This window comes from Phocoena sinus, chromosome 18, assembly GCF_008692025.1.
Source record: "Phocoena sinus isolate mPhoSin1 chromosome 18, mPhoSin1.pri, whole genome shotgun sequence".
In the NCBI taxonomy this organism is placed as follows: domain Eukaryota; kingdom Metazoa; phylum Chordata; class Mammalia; order Artiodactyla; family Phocoenidae; genus Phocoena; species Phocoena sinus.
The window spans coordinates 51,113,839-51,128,528 of NC_045780.1; the positions used below are offsets into that span (position 1 = coordinate 51,113,839).

Below are 14,690 nucleotides of genomic sequence, written 5' to 3' on the forward strand. Positions count from 1 at the left end.
AACTGATGGATTGAAACAGGCAAAGAAAAATAAAGTTGATTATAATATATGGCATATGAAAGTTTAAAAATAAAATTAGTCTGTAACAGGGCTTCCCTGGTGGCGCAGTGGTTGGGAGTCCGCCTGCCGATGCAGGGGACGCGGGTTCGTGCCCCGGTCCGGGAGGATCCCACGTGCCGCGGAGCGGCTGGGCCCGTGAGCCATGGCCGCTGAGGCTGCGCGTCCGGAGCCTGTGCTCCGCAAGGGCAGGGGCCACAGCAGTGAGAGGCCCGCATGCCGCAAAAAAAAAAAAAAAAAAAAAAAATTAGTCTGTAACAGTTTTGCAGCCCCAAAAAACGATAAAACATTAGTAAGATTAATTTGCATGGAATATGTGATTTTAAAATCTTCTATTTTGCAGCTTTTATTTCAGGCATTTAAGAAAATAGTAAGTCTCAGTTGTACTACTCAAAGAGTGCTTGGTTCCCATGCCAGGATTCAAGGCAGAATTTATACATAAATTTATAAGTTCTCTGCATTAAATTCTTTCCTGATCTTAGTTGACCCATAATCTGTGGTTTAAGGAAAAATAATCTTACTTTAGGAATATATCAAATATCAAATAAATCATGTGTATTGTGAATATAAACTTTTATATTAAAACAGTGGAAGCGCTGTAGCAGTCAACTCATTATTACTTTATACACTGAATTTAGCAATTCTGTTAATTCTAAAGCAAATAAACAGAACTAAAAAAAGAGAAAAGGACTGCAAAATGCCAGATGGCAGTGATCTAAGAGCAGATAATAAAGTATATAAAATAGAGAGCAATAATTATTTTTTCCACCTTCCCTTAACTTTAGGAAATTTGAAAAGAAATGGAAAAGAAAAAGATATACTGTAAAATGTCTTCTTTTTATTAAAGTTAACCAAAAAAATACAATAAAATAAGATTGACACTTATTGACAAACAGTACACTTTCAGCATGTTCTTTCTCCTCAGGCTATATAATAATGATAGAAGCAAAGTAGAAGAATTAGGTTTGTGCATTTTCCCAGAGACAAAATTCAAATAAGTGGAAGAAATTGGGAAAGTATCCCACCTAGTTGATAAGGAAGACCAAATACCTTTGTGCTTGTCCCGTTTATGCTTTAGCTGTGCTGGATGGGATCTGAGTCTGGCTAGAGCCTGTTCTCGATGGTTCATAAAAATAGGACCAGCAAATACAAGGGGGCCTGAGGAGAAACATTTTGTATGTGCATAGAAAAGCTCACAAAATGAAAACACTACAATGAACAAAAATAATTCAAACTAAAAAGCATGGAAATTAAAGTTTTGGACATGATACTTTTCTCCCAAATCCCCCCCGTTAACCTCCCACTCCCAATCACAACCTACTCATCATTCTACACACAAGTTTTATTATCTTAAATATAGTTAATAAAGTAAAAATTCTGATCTTTTATACTTATAAAATTATTAGGTAGTTACTAATAGTCTCAAATAGATAATCAGAGAGTTCAAATAGAATAAATCAAATTATCTTACAAATCTTTTAATATCATATATATTCAAACTTGGTAAACCACACATCCATTAAAAACAAATATCTTTCCTTTTAAAATACCAAACACCAACAAAGTTTTAAATTAATGATTAAATTTTAACAAGGTCTTCAAGATTTAATATCCACATCAATCCTGATACAAAACCAAGATGTTACTGACAACTACATTCTGTCATAGAGGTAAGAAAACAAGGTGGTCAAAAACAAAAAATTCCTATGATCTGAGATATACATATTTATATACATACACATTTATATACACACATATACATATATACATACATACAACATACACACACATATACATGTACATATATAAAATCACTGCTTTATAAAAACAGAATTGTATAAGCTATATTTGATTTGATTTACTAAAAAAGATAAATCTAACTTTATGATTTTAACCACATACACAAAATCAGACACAAGGATAAGCTGAATTTCATACTGATGATGAAGAGGGGACTCTAAACCCAGTAACAGTTTTAGAACATTAACGGTTCTCTCATAAAACAATTTCTTGCTGAAGCTCCTCTATGTACGTATACATATATACATAAATATACACTGACACAGATTACAGTCATTTCTACTTATACAGTATTTAAGAAAAAAATCTGTAGCCAAATTAATTTCAATAAAATTTAAAAACTGTTTTCCCCATTACTGTTTAGCTTGAAAAGAAAACTTTAAATTATGCCTTAAATTTTTAGTTCTTTTCTTATAGAACAGCACCACAGCTTCCTTTAGTTTTAGCAATATCAAAAATGCTTACAAATTTCAAAACACTAAATTTGACAGTTAAGAAGTTACAGTATTTGAAAAGGAAATTGACAGTATATATGCACTGAATATTTTTAATTAAATTTCTGTGATTCTCTATACATCTTCAGCTTAACTAATTTTTCTAACAATGCAACAAAATGAAACTACTGCTCTGTAATAAAATTTGACAAATGTCATATTAAATACCAAAGTACCCTGCATTAAACATTAAAAAATGGGTAGAAAAAAATATTTAAATTATGTCTCTAGATATAGAAAAAAACACAAGCAGCATCAATTCTATGAAAAACCAACAATAACATATTCTATGATTACTACAGGTAGAAATATGCTAATTTAATGTTAATAGAAGAATTAAATATTATTTTCCAGTAACGCAGTATCAATCATTTTCAAACTAAGATTATATAAACTAAGCTTCATCTTTAAAATATAATAAAATGAGATACATTTCAAATATGAACACATGTCATTTCTTCAACATGCCCTATTTTTCAACTGATTTACTAAAGCAGATAACATAAATCACTCTAAAAAGCGTAAGACACTTTCCAACTATACAAAAGAATTGTAAATATTAAAATAACAATAATATTAAGCTGTATTACCATTTTCTAATTTCTGTGGTCTGCCTGAGATATTATGTCTTTCCATAAAAATATTATACCCATAATATTCAGAGTAATTTAGCTTCTCATAAATTCAATCTTTTCAGAGTCATTTCTATACATAAATACAGAAGGCCCACTGGCAATCACACATAGAAAGTACATCACTCGAGCTCAACTTAAGTTACCATTTATAATATCAAGTTACCAGGTTCTAAAATACTCTTGTATCCCATGGACTAAAATAATTTTTCTTACATAGTTAAGTCACTCATTTATTCACCAAACATTTTTGATTATCTTTAATGTAACAGACGCTAGGTATCATAGATGCAATGACAAAGACACAGATCTCATTCAAATTCAGTCTACCAGGGAAGACAGAATAAAAACAAAGAATTGCAATATGTTCTAATAAACACTATAAAGTAAATCTATACACATCATATCCTGAAGGATGAAAAGTGATCAAATCAACTTGAGTGAATCAAAGAGGTTTCAAAGAGGGACTTCCCTGGTGGTGCAGTGGTTAAGAATCTGCCTGCCAGTGCAGGGGACACGGATTCGAGCCCGGGTCCAGGAAGATCCCACATGCCGTGGAGCAACTAAGCCCGTGCACCACAACTACGGAGCCTGTGCTCTGAAGCCTGCGAGCCACAACTGCTGAGCCCGCAGGCCAGAACTACTGAAGCCTGTGCGCCTAGAGCCTGTCCTCTGCAACGAGAAGCCACCGCAATGCACCACAATGAAGAGTAGCCCCCGCTCACCACAACTAGCGAAAGCCTGCGCACAGCAAAGAAGACCCAACGCAGCCAAAAAAAAAAAAAAGAGACAGATTTCAAAAAATGAGAAAAAGTTTGCCAAGAGAAAGAAGAGAAGAGAGGGCATTCCAGGTAAAAGGAATAGGATTTATAAAAGCATGAAGACATAAACAACATTACTGTATGGTCATTAAAAACACACACGAGTGCTCACGGCGGCGATGGCAACAGCGGCAGGAGGATTGGTTGTCACCCGTTGGCTGTGCGGCGCTGCGCTCGGCGGCGGCCATTGCAGCTTATTTTCAGTTGCTTTCTGAAGACGCAAAGCTCATGGTGCAGATAGTTATTTCCAGTGCTGGGGCTGGAGGCCTGGCAGAATGGGTGCTGATGGAGCTACAGGGGGAGATCAAGGCTCGCTACAGCACTGGGTTAGCTGGAAACCTCCTGGGAGACCTGCACCACTGAGGGAATCCCTGTGCTGATCGAGGGGCATCATATCCTGTATGGGAAAATCATCCACCTGGAGAAACCCTTTGCCGTCCTTGTTAAACACACTCCCGGTGGGGGAGCAAGACTGTGATGATCTTGGCTGTGAGAATGGCACCCCGTACCTGGTGACAGCACTCATCAAAAACAAGATCCTTTTCAAAACTCGCCCCAAACCCATTATCACTAACGTCCCCAAGAAAGTATGAAAGAACCCCAGATTTTCCTAGAGAGCAGCCAACTCCTTGGACTCATGCTCCGCTGCCACCTCGAGGACAGATGGACAGTTCCCTGGGACCACAAGGGGGTCCTGTTTTAAACACAGGCCACCCACTGGGTACGAACTCAGATCCCTTCCTTATGGCAACAGGTTCTCTTGGTGGAAATTTGGCCCCATTTCCAAGGAACCCACCTCCTTTTCCAACTTCATCAGGTTCACTGGCTTCAAATCCAGCACCTTTCCCTGCTGGTGCTCGTGACCCAAGCATGGCTTCTTCTCCAAGAGGGATGAATCCCACTGGCACAGGTGCAGTTTCCTTCCCAAGGCCGGGTGGTCTCTTGGGCCCAAGCCCAGGGTCAGTTCTAAATCCTAGAGCAGGGGCTCTTCCAGGCCCAGGGCCTGTCTAACCCAAGGTTAGGGAGTCTCCCAGGGCCAGGTCCTATGTCCAACCCAAGGCCAGATGGTGTTCTGGGAACAGGTCCTGACTCCAGAAGTGGTGGCCCCATGGGCCCTGGATCTGGACCCAACCTGAGAACAGGTGTCCTGTTGGCGTCTGGGAATGGTCCTCCCAATCCTAGACATGTTGGCCTGGGCCCCGGACCAAGTCCCAATCTGAGATCAGGCTTTGTAGGTACAAACCCTGCCCCAAGGTACGTTTCCAGGCCTTGGCCTTGGGCCCAACCCAAGATCAAGTGGCCTGGGTCCAGGCCTTGGGCCTAATCCAAGGGCAGGTGGCCTGGGCCCAAGCCCTAATTTGGACACCAGAGCGTGTGGCCTCTTGGGCACAGGATCTGGTCTTAAGAATGGTTGGACCTCAAAGCCCAGATCTTGCCCCCATTCTAAGAGCAGCTGGTCTTTTAGGAGCAAATTCAGCTTCTTTCTCATATGCTTCTGGAAACGTGGGCACAAGCCCATCTTCCATGGCCAGCACACCTGGCCCCACAGGCCCAAACTCGGGTCCTGGCTCTTGGGGAACTGGCCTTCCAGGGCCAATTCCATCCCCCATGTCGAGGGCTCCTGGCCCCACTGGCCCTATTTCAGCTCATTTTTCAAGGCCCGCTGGCCCCATGGGAGTAAATGCTAATCCTTTTCCAAGGGGGACAGGTTCAGGGGGATTGAACCCAGCTGCTTTCTCTGTCTTCTAACACATTGGCTTCAAACCCAGTTAACTTCCAGAGGTCTGCTGGCCTCCAGGGCTCAAGTCCGGCAATTTTCCCAAGAGCCTCTGGGCCACTAGGCTCCAACCCAGCTACTTTCCCAGGGGCCAGTGGTTTACAGGGTCCAAGCCCAGCTACCTTCCCAGGGGCCAGTAGTTTACAGGGTCCAAGCCCAGCTACCTTCCCAAGGTCTACTGGCCCATCAGGCCCTGGTCAGGTTAATTCCCCCAGGTCAGCTCCCTAGGCTCTTCACCAGCAGGCCCTGTGGGTATCAACCCAGCTCCTTTCGCAAAGTCAACTGGGACCCTGGGTCTAAACCCAGCTTCCTTTCCAAGGATGAATGGCCCTGCAAGCAAGACTTTGGTCCCATTTCCTAGAGTGGGGAGCCTCCCTGGAACAAACCCAGCTGCTTTCCCCAGACCAGGGGCTCCAATGGCTGCAATGTACCCAAATGGAATGTTACCCCCTTAGGCACCATTTCCTCTCCAGGACCACCTTGGTTTCCAGACACTGTGGTTCTGAGCAGGGGTTGTGTTTTGGGTGAAAGGGTAGATATGGAGCTACAGTCTGAAGTATACAGCTGGGGTTCAAGTTCAAATGAGCCTTTTTCCCCCCCCCGTGTCTTTCTTGACTGAAGGTAAAATGTTATCTGTGGGACATGGACTTTGGCAGGTGGGAATGATCCCCAGCCTTCCAGAAGCCTGCTGTGCTTCTGTCCCACAGCTTTCTGCCCCTTGTTTCTTACTAGTTCCTTGTGGACTTTTCCTCAGGGATACATTGGCCTGCAGGTCTCAATTCATATGCGGTCCCCTGCTCACCATTGGAGAATCAGCTCACTGCTCTCTAGAAATGTTGCGTTGGTGAGTGGACCACACTTCAGCAGCACTGACCTGGCCACCCTCTACTGCCATACCTTCCCCTGGGGGCTGGAACACAGAACAGGGAAGTACAACCACTTCAGAGAGCCACCAAATACAATTTCTGCTTGCCTGACTGGGCCTGCAGCCCCCTTCTCCTGGGACTTACTTAGAGGAAGCCAGGATCAAGGCTCCACTGCTCATCCCACTCCCTCTCCACTGGTACTCCCAATCAAAGAACCTCAAAATTAAACTGATGTGGATGGGGTTATGTGAATTGGGGTGGGTGTGGGGGGAATGAAGGGGAGAAATCAGTGTGCTTCGTTCAGCCCGATGTGAAAGGACGGTTGGTGTTTTCCTGCAGTGTATCTTTTCTTACTGTTTCTTTAATAAATGGGATGAGAGGGAAAAAAAAAAAAACCACACACACATAGCTGAAATGGATGGAGTATAAGGTTATGAGGCAGAAAGTAGTGGGAAATGAGTTTGGAGATGAATATACAAAAGAGATAATTAATGTCTTTTGATACCATTACACTTCATTGTAGAGGCGATGAGAAGTCCATGAAATGTTTTCAGTTAGTCAACAAGCACATATTAACTACTGACCAATTTCAGGCACCATGCAAGGTTCTAGGAACACATGGATAAACAAGACCCCATCTCTGATTCAAGAAGCTCACAGTCTAATGGTTGAGGGAAAGTTTACATAAAACTCAAGAAGAAATTATGACGGTGTGCTATGACAAAACTTAGCACACTGGAGGGGCAGCTGGCAAAACTTGAGGATGGGAAAGTATGGAGTTACTTTCAGAAAGTTACTGGTGATACATTTCAAGAACCTAAAAATTATTATTATCCTTTGGCCCAGTAATTATACAAACAGAAATCTGTCCTAAGGAAAACTGAAATATTTTTTAAAAGATTTCAGCTCAAAGGTGTTATTATAACCTTATTAATTGTAATGAAAAATTAAAACAATCCAAAAAGAAGAACAGTTAATAAAAAACTATGGTATATTTTCTCACTGGAATAATATTCAGCCATTAAAACAAGATTTATAAAGAAAAAGTACTTCTGTGTTATTTAAATTAGCAAGCACATAACATCGCTCACCGTTTTGCAAAAATTGAAAATAATACCTAATAAAGGTGGTGCTACAGGAAAACACCACTCTCATACGTTAGTCTTAGGAAGATAAATTCCTATAACATGTTTTAAAAATTTGAAATATCTGTTAAAATTTAAAACATACACACTCTCTGGCCCAAATATGCTATTTCTGGGAAGCTCTATTATATAAACAAAAATTCCACTACATATGGCTACAAGTTTAAGAATATATTATTATAGCAAAATCTACAAAACCCTCAAAATAACCTTAATGACCATGAACAAAATAATGGCTGAAAAAACTGTGGTACAGACATATTATGAAATGTTATGTAGCTATTAAATAGAATGTGATAGATCCATATTCACTAGTATGTGTTCATGTTGTACTGTAAAATGGGAAAAAGGTGTTGCAAACAACTGTATATTTAATACAATATCCCTTCTGTAAATAAACATATACCTACACGCTCACATATGTATAGATATCTGCACATGATTATATTTTAATGGAGTAAGATACAGAAATATACCTGTTAGACTAAACCTCATTTGCTTGGTAAAAGAGAATGGGAGGGCAAGGAAAAAACTGCTAGAAAGTTTTTTAAAACGTACATAACATTAAGCAAATATATGAAATATAAGGTTCAGTCAGTGATGGACTTCCTGGTGGAGGAGTGGTTAAGTATCCGACTGCCAATGCAGGGGACATGGGTTTGAGCCCTGGTCCAAGAAGATCCCACATGCCGCGGAGCAACTAAGCCCGTGCACCACAATTACTGAGCCTGTGCTCTAGAGCCCGCGAGCCACAACTACTGAAGCCGCGCACCTAGAGGCCGTGCTCCAAACAAGAGAAGCGAAGTCACCACAATGAGAAGCCTACACACTGCAACAAAGAATAGCTCCCACTCGCCACAACTAGCGAAAGCCTGCATGCGGCAATGAAGACCCAACACAGCCAATAAATAAATAAATAAATAAACTTATATATTAAAAAAAAGATTCAGTCAGTGATATAACTGGAAATGTATAAAACTCAATTAGAAGATACCGATGAAATAAATAAAAGTAATAATTTAATTAAAGGATAGGCTTGTGGAAAACCTTTAACCTAAATTCCTGTATTAGTTCAATATGGTATTGCAATAAGGCACAAAAAACTTACAATATAATTATTAAGGGGAAAAAACAGTACACCAATATATATCACAGTATGAAATGATGTAAATGTCTAAACAAAAAAGTATGCATAGAAAACCTTTAAGAAAGTATACCAAAATTCTATAGTGGTTATCTTTGGATGAGAATTACATTGGTATTTTTTCTTACTTATGTTTTCCATGTGCTTCATATAATATTTTAATTTAAAAGGAGACTTTAAGGTAGTATTGGAAGATCAGCTACTACTGGATTTGACATGTCAAATCAAGAAAACTTAATCGTTTCCGAGGCTTAAAAATCAATAGCAATAACTTCTCAATCACTTTGAAACTGGAGAGACTATAATAAACTTGTTTTTACATTCTAATTTGTGACTATGGGAAACTGATTTGTTTCTATCAAAATAGAATCATTTTATTCTACAGAAGATGTAGGGGGTTTTATTAATAATAATCAAAATTTTGTGATGAGCATCCCAATGTTGCGAGAAAAGCAATCAAGTAGAGGCCAGAGCTGGAAAAGAATCAAATCCAAAGAGAAGAGAAGTTTACTAAACAGCCCACCACCACCACTAGCATCCTCATCATCACCATCGCCATCATCACCATTTACACAGGGCTTAGTATAGGTCAGGCATTTGCATGCAAGTCACTTAATCCTCATCCCCACTTAACATAGGTACAGTTGTAATCTTCATTTTAAAGGTAGGGAAACTGAGGTTCAGAGTGGTTATGCTCCAAGTAAAACTTAAGAAGCCAGGATATGAACCAAAGTCTAACTTCAGAACCCATATATTCAACCACCATGCTATATAGCTATGCTAACTATATAACTTATTATCCAAATGAGACTCTCTACCGAGAGCAAAAGGGGGCACTGTAAGAAATACGTCCGAACAGTAGGCATAAAATGGGACTGTCCCAGGCAAACCAGGACGTACCTCACCCCATCGACAGCTCACAATCATGGAATTTTGATTTGACATTTAGGGGAAAAAGAAAGAAGGAAAAATAGGCAACATTATTTGAGCTTAGTTTTCCTTAAAACAGAGCGCTGAGAAGGAATATAAAGATAAGAACACTGATACAATCACAGAAGGAATATAAAGATAAGAACACTGATACAATCACCCAGGAGTTCTGATGACTTAAAGAGTTCTACTTAAAAATCCCACTGAACAAGCACTCCACTTGTAAAGTTAATACAAGTCTCAGAGAACTTATATATCAATCAACTGTCTAATCTAAAAAACAAACTAAAAATGATCACAAACACCACTGAAATAAAATCTGTAAATGAATACTATTGGTACCTAAGAATATATATGTAAGAAAAGTATTATCTGGAAGACTAATAACATAAAAAATTAAAGTTCCGACTTTATCAAAAAGTAGTAACCACACTACTTTCGGGGTTTCAACAGCAACAGAAGAATTTGTGTCATAACAGCAGCTGAACTATAATCAATAGGCCTGAGGTTGATGAGCAAGGCTTTTGATACACGAGCTAGGTCCTAAAATTTTGATCAACTTTAAAACAAATAACACAAACTTGGTAAATAGGATGGTAGATAAATCAAGTAAAATAATTTAACTTAACCTAATACTGAAAGGCTGAAATTTCAACACAGGTAAATTTCAACAATAAGCATAATTACCAACAGACTGCTAACTGTTAGTTATCTAAAAAAACACCAAGCAGAAGCCAAGGGGGGTGGGGGTGTGTGTGTGTGTGGAGAAAAGACAAGTATGTATGTGTGGCAGTTGGAACACTAAAATTTGACATTCCTGTTCCTCATGAGGACAAAACGAAGACTAACAATCCTCGCTAGCATGGTGCCAAACAAGAGCCCTAGAACACTGTGCGTGTGACTCAAATCTGTATCGAGGACCCTCAGGCAGATATGCTGAGCACGAGGCCCAGGTCACTCTGATGTAGAAGGCCCATGTAACAAACTTAGAACATCACTGCCCTAGAGCAGCAGTTCTCACACTTCAGCACCCTCAGAGTCGCTGGGAAAGCTTGTTAAAGCACAGATACAATAATCTAATTTCCATAAATATTTAAATAATGGAGTTTTTTTAAACTCTTAAAGGGTTAGAGTTTATGTTTTAAAGGTCTATGATACATTTTAAAATAAAAGCCAAAAGAATATTCTGTTATCACAAAGTTTTGTTGAATAACCAGTGCATCATCAATGTTCTTTTACTTCTGATATACAGAAATATATACTATACCTAGAGAAGAATAGCTTTTTATAGAGGGGGAGAAAAAAATAAGATATATAGCATTAGGCAAGTAATTAAATGTCATCACAAGGATTTGCTATACTTTGGTTGAAACATAGGAAATTGCTGTTTTTTGTAGGTCATTTCATATGATTCAACCTAATATTTCAAAAAAAAAAAACAGGTAGTAAAAGTATCACTAGTAATTAACCTTAAGCAAATCATACTATTAATACAAAAGGAATTATCACTTAATTACCATGTGTCATAAAGACCCAGAACTTAAATTTTACCCTATTCTCTACATAACATTTAATATGCAATTTTCTCATACATTTATACAATATAAATAAGAGTAGATACATTAATCTCATTAAATTATCATTTAAAGGCAATGATTTTATGTAAACAAAGCCAAACTAACAGCAAACATTCACTGTATCAATTCCTCAACATTGCTTATTAGACACTATAAAGAACAATCTTCAAGCTCTAAGCAGATGTCTTATGACCTAAGTTTAATAAAAACAGAATTACCATGTGTGCTATATATTTTATATTCAATACTTATTCCATTTTATATTAAAAAAAGGAATGCCTAAAAAAGTCTGTAATGATGGTTAAATGAGTAATAGGTTTTATCTCCTGTATCAAATACCATGCCATTTTAATAAGTATTAAAATATACAATATCACTAAATATTTTGAATCAAATTTTGCCTAGCAGAGGAATAAAATTACAGACCTTTGTAACAATCTGTCTTAATCTACAAAGAAAAGATTCTATTGGGCAAGAATAACTTTAGTAATACTTATATTTATCTCTGCTTGTTGGATATATACTAAAATACTATAATCACTGTTAAATGTAGTTTTTAGGCTAAGAAATGGTCATAAACAATGAGGAAAAGATAGATAATAAATCTATCTTTGCAATTAAAACCTGCAGACCCTCCAACTTACCCTTCTTGTACATAACCAGAATAAGCTTTTTCCAGAAAGATACATAAAAGCATAATTATGCACTAAATTGGAAGGAAGAGCAGTGAGACTATGCCCAAATGACAATAATTGTAAATGAGTAAGAAATCAGAACTTAAAATACTAAACTAATTTGGTGTTCAGAGTTAAGTAGATGAGTCAAAATATGGGTGAAGGACAGTTCTTCAAATTTGTATTTTTTTAAAGATTGCTATTGCTAATAGTTTTTGATGCTTGGCATATGGCACAATTCTTAATATGGTTGACCTATGCCATAAACACACTACCGAATTAAATGTATGTTATTAGCACAATTGTAATACCCTGAATATTTTCATAATACTTTCATGAGTTACTAGAATGTTACTAATTTTAATTTCTTACCAAATCAGCCTATTCTGTAAACTTTTAACTGGTCTCAGTATAGGGTAAGAAAATGTATTTTCATATACATTTTCTCTGCAGCTACATCTTACCTCTTCCTTCATCTAATCTGTGTCTCCTGATTACACGCTGCCGTTTTTCTTCTTGTCGTAACTGAAGGTGTTCTTCAATGTTAACCCCGGGTACTGGGACAGCTAGATGATTGACAGTCAGTCAGTCAATTAGTTTTATAATAGATATGACAGAACTATATGAAATTCAAGAAAGTAAAAGCTAGCAAAAACACTGTCTAAAACACAAATGATTTTTACCACAAGGATCTTAGCAAAAAATAGAAAAAGCATCTCATCCCTTAATCAATGACACAGCCAGTTACCAAACACGGAGTACTGCATAATCAACTATTACCTTAATTTTTAACACATATCTAAAAGGAATTATTTAGACTATCAGAAATACTACCTAACAGAAGGTCTAAAGGTATCATCTCCTTCACTGCATCAAGAATCCCTCTTTGTCTTGCCTCTTGACCATCCAATTCTCTTGCACAAGCCTTGCAACATCCACATACAGCACAGCCAGATTCTCCAGAACCACAACCACAGATCCTAAAAATAAACAAATAAATTATTAACTGAAATCCTTCTCTTTCCTTAAAACTCCGTAACATCTTTTCCGCACTTTTAAGATTAACTTAAATGAATCAGCAATGAAATCACCCCTTCAGATCAGGATTTGTCAATTTTAAAGAAAAGGTATGAAGAGATGAATAATTAAAAGGTATGAATAGATATTACACACTCCTGATAGGCATAATTGGTATATTTCTACAGAAAATACAAATGGATTCTGCTATCTTCAAAGCCATTATTAATAACGTCTTTTAAAAGGTTTCACAATTAGTGAGGCACCAGCAGCTTTAGTATTAAGAGGTTAGCAAACAAACAACATGGCTATCTCCCAGATAAGGGAGATGTGGGCAGCCTTCAATGAGTGAGCCCAGCTTGCCAGCTTCATGAATTCTGTCTCCTTACCCCTCCCTCTCCTTTACATGTCATCATCTCCCATTCTCTTTCACTGCATCCAATTACCTGTTATTTTTCCTCTTCTTTGTCCTTTTCCTATCATTTGTGAACTAAGCATATGGCCTTTGATTATAACATAAAAGAAAACAAGAACACTCCCAGGAGCTGGCTAGAGGGTCGGTGAACACTAATTTCTTAGTCACATATCCTGCCGAAGTCCTAGCTTTAAAATTATTTGGTTGGATCAGTCCTGAAAAACTTGTGACAGCCTCACTGAGCCTCTCCCTGGTTATCCAGATTTGTGGAGACACAAGACAAAGGATCTACCTGGTAACAGTTTTGAAACACATAGCTAGGTGCCCTGTGAAACTCCTGGCTTTCAAAAGCCAGTATTAGTGACAATTTGGAAGATCACTTACTACAACAGTAACAAACTGATAAAATAATAGGCCCTACTGACTTGGCCATGGGCACTATTTTAAAAATAATGTTTAATTCTAAATTTATTCTAAGATATGTAGTCACAGTTTTATGATATTTAAGTCATCTGTAATAGTGCTTAGTGTCCTCCAATATTTATTCCTAAGTGGACTTTATTTGTGTGTTTATTTCTGCTTCACTAATAAAGAAATTACTGTACTTGGTTAGATTCTATCCATTTAAATCTGTAAATAATTATTGGAAACTGATAGTATATCTCTGGGGAAAAAAGAATTAATTTCAGAAAGGACCAAAGACTTTAGAAATTCACTTATGACATTTATCAATGGCTTAGGTTCAGAGATTGGGAACACTTAATTTTAAATGGAAATAGTTTGGGAAAGATCCAAAAAGATAAATTTCAACTCCAATGTTGTTTTTAAAAAAAATCACAGAATCTTTCTTTAATCCAAATTAAACTTTAAGATAAACAAGTCAGGGGCTTAAATACACTAAACAGAGCCAAATATATAGCTTTCTAGAAGAAATACTATCCTTTGATAAAGAGAGCCAAAATATTTTTCAACAGGCAAAGAAAATTTATTGTTAAAAAATCATAATATTCCACAGCCTAAAAGAAAAGGCCTATTATATATGATCTATTTAACTATGTTAGGTCAAGTATAAACCCAGAAATATACTCATAGGAAATCCAGACATTATTTGGGAAGAAGCACCTGAATACTAACGAGGTGTCAAATAGGGAAGCCAGAGAGGAGGAGGTGGCTGTTCTCACTCAGGGTTTTTTTCACAATATTCCCCCTACTTCCCAAAGTCGGCTAATTATCATAAATAATCTGATCTTACAAAGATCAGATCTATCATAATACAAAGATGTATGATAATTAATTTGATCTCCCAAAGGACACCCCATTATATTAGCTATAAACGGCAAC

The 14,690-nt window shown here is 37.7% G+C and overlaps 1 protein-coding gene and 1 pseudogene across 1 annotated transcript in view; one reads left to right on the forward strand and one right to left on the reverse strand.

The window, feature by feature from the left end:
* MYCBP2 (MYC binding protein 2) overlaps nt 1-14,690 on the reverse strand; it is a 279,990-nt gene that overhangs the window by 171,773 nt on the left and 93,527 nt on the right. Inside the window, 3 exon segments of the mRNA XM_032611171.1 lie at nt 1,108-1,215; nt 12,382-12,483; nt 12,752-12,897. Coding sequence (XP_032467062.1) covers nt 1,108-1,215; nt 12,382-12,483; nt 12,752-12,897 — 356 coding nt within the window.
* LOC116743053 lies at nt 3,734-4,542 on the forward strand (annotated as a pseudogene).